The sequence below is a fragment of the Arachis stenosperma genome, chromosome 3 (genome assembly GCF_014773155.1).
Source record: "Arachis stenosperma cultivar V10309 chromosome 3, arast.V10309.gnm1.PFL2, whole genome shotgun sequence".
Lineage (NCBI taxonomy): Eukaryota > Viridiplantae > Streptophyta > Magnoliopsida > Fabales > Fabaceae > Arachis > Arachis stenosperma.
In genome coordinates this window covers 167,367,800-167,376,125 of record NC_080379.1, presented here as the reverse complement: position 1 = coordinate 167,376,125, position 8,326 = coordinate 167,367,800, and the positions used below count along the sequence as shown (strand labels likewise).

The 8,326-nt window shown below is 27.3% G+C and overlaps 1 protein-coding gene across 1 annotated transcript; it reads right to left on the bottom strand.

The window, feature by feature from the left end:
- Positions 1-1,824: 1,824 nt before the first annotated feature.
- Positions 1,825-4,079, bottom strand: LOC130969538 (probable WRKY transcription factor 35). The gene is made up of 3 exons (XM_057895301.1): positions 3,413-4,079; positions 2,833-2,973; positions 1,825-2,562 (listed from the first exon to the last, which is right to left on the bottom strand). Exons 1-3 carry the CDS (start codon positions 3,865-3,867, stop codon positions 2,244-2,246), a joined length of 915 nt encoding a protein of 304 aa, XP_057751284.1. The 5' UTR covers positions 3,868-4,079; the 3' UTR covers positions 1,825-2,243.
- Positions 4,080-8,326: the final 4,247 nt, after the last annotated feature.

The window sequence follows — 8,326 nt, the reverse complement described above, 5'->3', positions numbered from 1 at the left end:
TCCTTCTTCCAAGTTTCAGACTTTACATAGTTGATATTCTACAGTAATCCACATGTTGTGGGTCTATTGGTGGAAGCGCGGGTTTAATGATTGAGTCGGTTGGACCACCAAACGGTCCGTCCGATTCTAATAATTATGAATGGAAATACTAAAATTTGGCGGCGGTTTAGAACCGCCGCAAAACAAATGCTGTTTTCATTTATTTGCTATTTAGCGGCAGTTGCAAATCGCCGCAAAATTAATAGACGTTTAACTGCAGTTATTTCAGTGGTTAGCTAAAATTGCCGCTAACCGTTTACCCACACCCTATCTTCCAACGTTTGGTTTAACTACCGCAATATGGTCCATCACCGTTGCTATTTGCTGAAATTGTTGTAGTGAAGTGAAACAAAAAATATATATAAAAAGTTATCAAATAAAAAAATTACATTTTAACAAAATAAATTGAGAGAATATATGATCCACTCTTTTATTTTTGAATCTAACAAGTGAATTTTAGGCATCATAAAGGAAACAAGGTAAAATAATCTTGTTCACACGCTTGAAAAGATGAGAGGGCTAGTTTAATTCCATGATTTTGCCATCCGGTAATACTAAAAAGATATAATAAAATACTATTTTAGTCTTCAATATATATTTGAGCCAAATTTTAATTTAGTCCTTAACATTTTATACATTCTATTTCTGTCCCAAATAATTTTAAACATATTTAATATGGTCTTATTATTAAATTTGACACCAAGAATTAAAATAAATGACGCAGACGTTAATAACATTACTAATTAAGTCATATCTTCTTTTATGTATTAGAAAATATAACAAAAACTTTTTTTGTAATATTTTTTTTCAAGTTATTTTTTTTTAATTTGTAAAAATTCCAAATCCTAACGATCAATAATCAATGCGCTTTAAAATTAAAGGAAAAAACTTTTATATTAGCATAGTTGGTAAATCGATTTCACTTATATACTAAAATTGTCGAATGATATTGGCTCTTTAATATGAAAATTGTTTATACCAAATTTAATGGTGGGACAATATTAAATCTACTACTTAAATTTTTTTTTAGATTAAAATAGAACGTTTAAAAATTTTTTGGAGTGAAATAGGACATTTAAAATATTAGGGACCAAATTATGATTCTACCTAAATATTGTAGATCAAAATAATACTTTACCAAAAAGATAATATCTAAAATGATGTTATATAATATATTTATAATTTTATATACAGTAATTTTGTATTTATTACATTTAAAATTATACCATTATTCTAATCATAAATAATAAATATTGAATAAGATCATTTTAGATTATTTAAACTAACTTTTTATTTCTTCCAAGCATTATTGATTGTCATGAATCTACTACCAGTGAGACTCAAAATCACAATAATTATTGAGCACTATGGAATGGTTGTGAGGTTGTCTCTAGTGAATTGTTGTTTTAACTGTTAAAATCTTCTGTGGCTCAGCTTTGTGTCCCATCCACCAATATTCCAAAGAAGGAATACGGGACTCTTCTTTGTGTTTGCTTGCTTGCTTCCAATCATGCAGCACTCCCATTCTCCCCACTTTTCACCCCACTATCTATACTCAACTATTATATCCCTCTCTTTTATTTTCCCATAAATCACAATAACATTCAAAGTGCCATATATTATCTCAAACCTCATGATCATATCTCACCCACATGACATCTAAGAGACTAAGATAAAAAATACAAAAATGAAATTTCGGCATAACAATAAAGACTTAGATTATTTCACATATTTTTAAGTTACAAACTTTTAAAATAAAGTTATATAGATTTTTTTACAATCTCTTAATTAAAATTTAAAAGTTATCTAAGATAAATAAGCGTTGACAAGTTTTAGTAGTGATTGGTTATGTAATATTATTTTCTAATACAGAAATTTAGTGGAAGAGTAATTACTAATTAAGGTAACTAATCCAAAGGAAGATGTTGTGGCTGATTTTAGGTTATGATAGTATATATGGTGAAGACTCACATAAAGTTGTCATGTAAAGTTATTAGTTGAGAACTATTAAATTATTTAACATATTTGACAAAATTATTATCTAACGATTCTCAACTAATAACTTCGTATGAAAATAACTGCACGTGAGTTTTTACTTATATTTAACCCTCCTGCGAGGGTCCTATATATCTTGGTCTATCTTCAAATAATGAGGTGCTATCTGGTGGTGTAATCACTCACTCTCGTAATAATGATGATGATCATCAGCATATATAATCACGCTCCACTTGTCCCAATTCTGCAAACAAGTCCTCAAGATTGTTATTATTATGAATGTCTTCCTTCTTCACTGCGAGTAACGCAGTGTTGCTGTCAGTGTTGCTGTGTTGTTGCTCTTCTGGCTTTGTTGTGATTGTGTTCTTATTGGATCGGGATGAACCAGCCAAAGCGTTTCTTTGAGTTGGCCATGAATGGTTGTGTTCGGAAGTGTAAGTAATGACCAACATGTTTGGGTCTGTTCTGCTCCTCTCCACTTGTTTCCTTGCAGGGCAACCCTTTGTGCTGCTGCATCTATAGTAACCCCTACAACACATACACAACAATAAAATAAAGAATCTCGTTAAGAACCAATAGAGTATCTGTATAATGTATACAATGAGCCAAATATTTCTCAATACGAAAAGTAATTGCTTGCTTAAGGTGTGTGAATTTCGTTCATTATTCAATATAAATATAAAATAAAGTATTTAAAATTTTTTATTATTAACAACCTTAACTTGTGGTTAACTAAATCTATATAATAATGAAGTATTAACTAAAGAGAGATCAGATTTTTAATTATAAGTTAATTACCTTGGATATGGAGAACCTTTAATGGGTTTTTGACCGTATTTTCTCCAAGCCCACAGATCAGAGGGAACTACCTCTCCACCTTGTCTACTGCTTGGTGCTGCTGCTGCTGGAATACAAATCGACTTCTTTGGCTGACTTTTCCTGAACAAGTTTCACAACAACAATAACTACTATTTACTTTTTGATTAGTTATCTCATAAATCTAAATCTATTTCAAATAGATACAAGAGAATATTTCTTTTGGTATAGCTAGTGATTGATAGAATAGGAGTCTTCAGGTGGTTTTGTGTGAAAAGTAGTACTAATTGAAAAGATAAGCTTACTTATTAGTGTTGAAAGTTCTGTTAGTAATTATTGTTATAGTGACAGCCACAATATCTTACTAACTTTCTACTTTTCATGTGGGTTAAATCTCCATGACAAGCCTCCATCATCAACTCTTCAACCTCATTAATCCATTTATTAATCAATTATATCTCACGAGGGAAAAAAAAAACCCTATCTAACCGGGCAGTGCGATCCTGATCATGCATGAAAAGAATCAAAGTAAAATTAATTATTTAAAACAATGGTATCTGACCTTCGCTTATTAACAGGAGCTGAGATCTGCACTACCATTGGTCCTGTGTTATTATCCACCAAGCAATAAGCAGAAGAAGGCTTGGTACTATTATTATTAACTGTCATTATTGTGGAGGAAGAATCTTGACACGTTGAGATGGTGGGTAATAATAAATTGGGGTTGGGATGAGAGATCTGATGATGAGTCATGATACAATCATCATCATCATCATCACAAGTAGCAGGTTGCAGTCCCCAAGATAAAGTGTTAAAGTAGGGCATATCATGTAGCAAGGGATCTCCTGCCGAGTTTGAGAAAGGATCACCGAAGTTTGCCATCATAGGAGGGTCTTCCACCATGTAAGAAGCTTCAGATGATGCTGAGTTGTAGCTCCCATAATAACCATAACTAGCACGGATTATGTCACTCAAATCACCTTGGTAGTACTTCTCCTTGTTATTATTATTCTCCATAACGAGTAGATGTCCAATTTTGGAACATCTATATATACATATACACTTTTGGAAGCTTTAATTTGCAGGCAGGGCTAGGCTTTATTGAATGACGACGTATAAGGCATGCAATTCTAGCTAGGAATTGTGTTGGTTATTACAGGGTTGATATGTGCTGAGGAAATGGGTTGTTTGGGGGGTATTAAGAAGGCAGAAAAAGCAAAGGAACAGGATTATGGGGGTTCAAAACTGGTTGTTCCCTTCCTTTACTACTCTAATAAATAAAGAGAAAGAGAAAGAGAAAAAGACAAAGACGCTGACTTTTAACACAATGTCTCCATCCAACACGCAATATCACACAAGTGAGAGAAACAATTTTAAATTAGGGTGTTCAAATCTAAATCTATTAAAATAATTAATTAAAATTGTATTAATTTAAATTTGATGAAATTTATCAGATCGAATTTTATATTTATTTTTTATAATTAATCCAATTCAACTCAAACCGTATAATGTACTATAATATTATCATTTTATTATTATATATACAATAATTATTTTTATAACATATTTAATTTATTATATATTTTTATATTATTTATATATTATTATTATTTAATAAATATTTTATATTTAAAATGTAAATTATTTATTTATTTTAATTAATTTATAATTTTATTTTTATTATTACGTTATTATTGATTTTTTAAAATATTGTTGATTAGACTTATTATTTTATTGTTGATTTTTTAAAATTTGATGTTAAAACTTGTTATATATATTTAATTTTTTTATTTACAAAACCACAAATTCAAATTCAATCTAAACTATTTAAAATTTGATTGGATCGAATTCTTTAAAAAAAATTAATCCAAACCACACTACAAATAAAATTAATATTCAAATTAAATAAATTTTTAACTCAAAATCAATTCAAACTGCTCAGCAAACACCCTATTTCAAATTATGCCTCATTTTTTTTTAAAAGTTAGACGCAAGATAAAAAAAAGATGGTGAATTCTGCTGTCCTAATATTTTTCGTGATTATAGTAGTTATAAAATATTATTAAAATTAAAATAATTTTTTTATATATATTTTAATAATATATTTTAAATATTATAGTTACTTTAGCATAAACATATTAGAATGACTAAAAAAAACTGTTATAAGCCACAGAAAAAAATACCCTCTCAAATCATTGTTAAATTAAAAAAAATGATAGAAAATTATTAAAATTTATTATTTTTTATTATCACTTTAGTTATTAATCTAATTTTTTTAATTTAGTAATTCAATAATATAAAATTATATTTTTAAATATTAATGATAAAAATAATAAATTTTAATAATTTTCTAACAACATTCCTCAAAAAAAAAATCTAAGAATATTACTCCCAAATCTGAAAAATATTTTTTTGTTTGCACGATCATTAACCCCTTTTTTAACTTCTCGATAAATCTATGCCATTTCCAACTTATTGTACCTCATTTCTAATAACTCTTTTCTAACTAACATCTGTTTAAAATAATGCCAATAAGTATTTTAATTATACTTTTTAAACATACATAAGTAAATTTTTTAATAAAATAGATAGATTTTAAATTTTTTAATGTATTGAATGAATTATTATTACATTAAAAATAGAGTCAAAATGCTTTCTTTTAAATTTTTTTTTACCAATGCTCTTAAGTTTTATGACACTTTTTAGTTAATAATTAATTAAAGCAATTGTTGAAAAAAAGTTTAAAATTAAAGATACTTTGATATATGAAGATTATTATTAAGATATATTTTCTTATATTTATACGAGTCTTGTCAACTTTTTTCTATTTTAACACACTATTTAGACTTCACGAAATTTCATGCCATCTTTACCAATTAAGTACATAATCTATATAAGAATAATCGCCATTAAACAAATCTTGTACCAGATTATATGATATGTATCCATCCATTGGTGAGTAAATGACAATGCAATGATGAAACAAACATTCAAGCCAATTAAGACCAATCAATGAATATTTATGATAATCATATGGAAGAAAAAAAGTACGTGGTTGAGAAAATCCAAGTCCACTTGCTCTCCATTCAGATTCAAAATGAATTGACGACATGACAGGGTATATAGTATAATGCATTTTCTCGTGGTTGTGAATATCCATCTTTGCAAATCAACTATTTTAGAAGCCACTTTTGGAAATCGGGCTCACTTTTTTAAAAAATATTATATATATACATACAAAATTAATTATTAAATTAGATATAATATACTTATATATTTATATATATTAATTTATATTTTTAATTAAATATTTTACTTATTATAATAATTAAATTTATTTATAATAATATAATATTTTTTATAAAATATTAAATATATTTTTTATATATAATAATTAATTAATAATTAATTTTTAATGTATACATAACATTATTTTTACTTTTTCCTCCTGATCTTTTAAGGTTACAAACTCACAACACAAAAGTATATCCTCCGGCTTAACTAGCTAGCTATATATATCTAGGCAGGTATATATTAGGGTCGTAATATAACTTAATTTGGAGCCAAATATTCTTAACGGAGCTTTTTAACTTTTTAAGGATGATTAATGCCTTAAAGTGCTTTTGATGATTGTAGGATTATGTAGTGTAATGAAATTGACTATAAAATAAAATGTCGGAAGGATTATAAAAGAAATTTTTAAATATATAAAATAAATATAATATTTACCAAATATATGTAATATAGAAGTATTTATACTTTTGCCTTACATTACATATTTTGTTTAATAAATTTTCTCAATTTATTTTAATTAATTTATTAAGTGTGGTCTTTTATCATTTAATTTTTTATATATTTTTTCTTAATTTTATTAAAAAAAATATATGATAAAAAATTACACTTTGTACCAATAAATGAAAAAAAATTGAAAACATTTATTCCCTACTACAAAATAAATAATTAAATAACAAAATTACATTATTTATTTCTTTACAAACGAGATAAACTTTTATAAAAAATAATATATATTTCATTTGTAAATGAGATAAATAATAAAAGTTTATTATGTATCTTGTCAATGCATGTAAACTATATATGTAATAATATAATATATCTGACAACAATATAAATTTTTCATGTTTATATATTTCGGTAAATATTATGTTATTTTATTTATATTAAAAAAAAATCCAAAAGACAATTATCATTAGAAAAATAATATGATACATGTCATACATGGCTTTATATTAGCATCATGAAAATGCTATATAAGCATAATCATCACTTATATTACATGCACATGCATTATTATTTTATTATGTCTATAATAAGTCCAAAAAATAAGTGCGTATATATATATATATATATATATATATATATATATAATTTTTTAATATTTTAAAATTGTGAGGACAAGAGGTGGATTTAGTTTAATCCTGTTTATAATTTGGAGCATTTGAAAAGTTTAATCTTGAATGGGCCATTGATCATGGAGAGAAAAGAACCGACAAGCTGTGTTTGATGAGACATTTTGAGAATCTGATATATATGTATATAGTTAACACAACTATCACCACATACATATCTTTCTCCCTGTTCTTGAGAACCTTTGTCACACTGGATTTGGATTTTGATATCATACGCTCCAAAAGAGTCACTGTTACCCCAACTACAAATGCCACTGTGTTCAATAATTCATGGACTCTAGGTTCGATATAATTGGGCGTCAAATCACTCAGTGTGTTGCTCGAGTCAGAATAATTAACCATATATATGAGATTATGTAATAACCTTTGTAATTTGGACCATAATGTTTAGGTTTTATTTGGTCTATACATACAGACACCCAAGGAATAATGGAGAAGAGGGTTTACACGTTTTGAACATGTGACCGCAATAATATATACATATTTCAAAGACTACCTAAGGTATCATCATTCCACTAAGCCTTACAAATTACAATAGATTGGCTGGGTTGGTTAGAGTTGGTCTAATTTAATTAACTTGGGCTCACTCGTCCACTTAATCAAGTGTCAACGGTTCGAATTCCGCCTTATGCATGCAGTAATCTATTGGTCAGCGGCAGACCCTTAAATAGAGTTTCAATTCGCGACAGATTAGTTTTTGACCTGTCAGATTGGGGGATACCGTGGGCAACCAAAAAAGAGTTAGTCTAATTCATCTTGGTCTCATTCATCATATATATAATTCTTAAAACCTATATTTTTTTAAAATTAATTATGAATTATAAGATCTTTATTATACATCTCGACTCATGAATATATGCCACTAATTATTAAAACATTTTAATAATATCAGAAAAATAGGCGATCACTTGATCATATTTGCAGTCATGTCACGGAATAGAAGAAACATTTGATTTATGTATGTAATCTTCTACAGGACCGTATCCTGGTTTTATAATATGATATGATGATGAGTGGCACAAGCGAGCTTTAATATGTAATTTGTTAGT

Excerpts from the sequence above, each read along its gene's own strand:
- LOC130969538 (XM_057895301.1), bottom strand. The coding sequence starts at position 3,867 with ATGGAGAATAATAATAACAAGGAGAAGTACTACCAAGGTGATTTGAGT. Across the intron at positions 2,974-3,412 it reads GCTCCTGTTAATAAGCGAAG|GAAAAGTCAGCCAAAGAAGT; the intron begins GTCAGATACCAT and ends AAACTTGTTCAG. Across the intron at positions 2,563-2,832 it reads AAAGGTTCTCCATATCCAAG|GGGTTACTATAGATGCAGCA; the intron begins GTAATTAACTTA and ends TATGTGTTGTAG.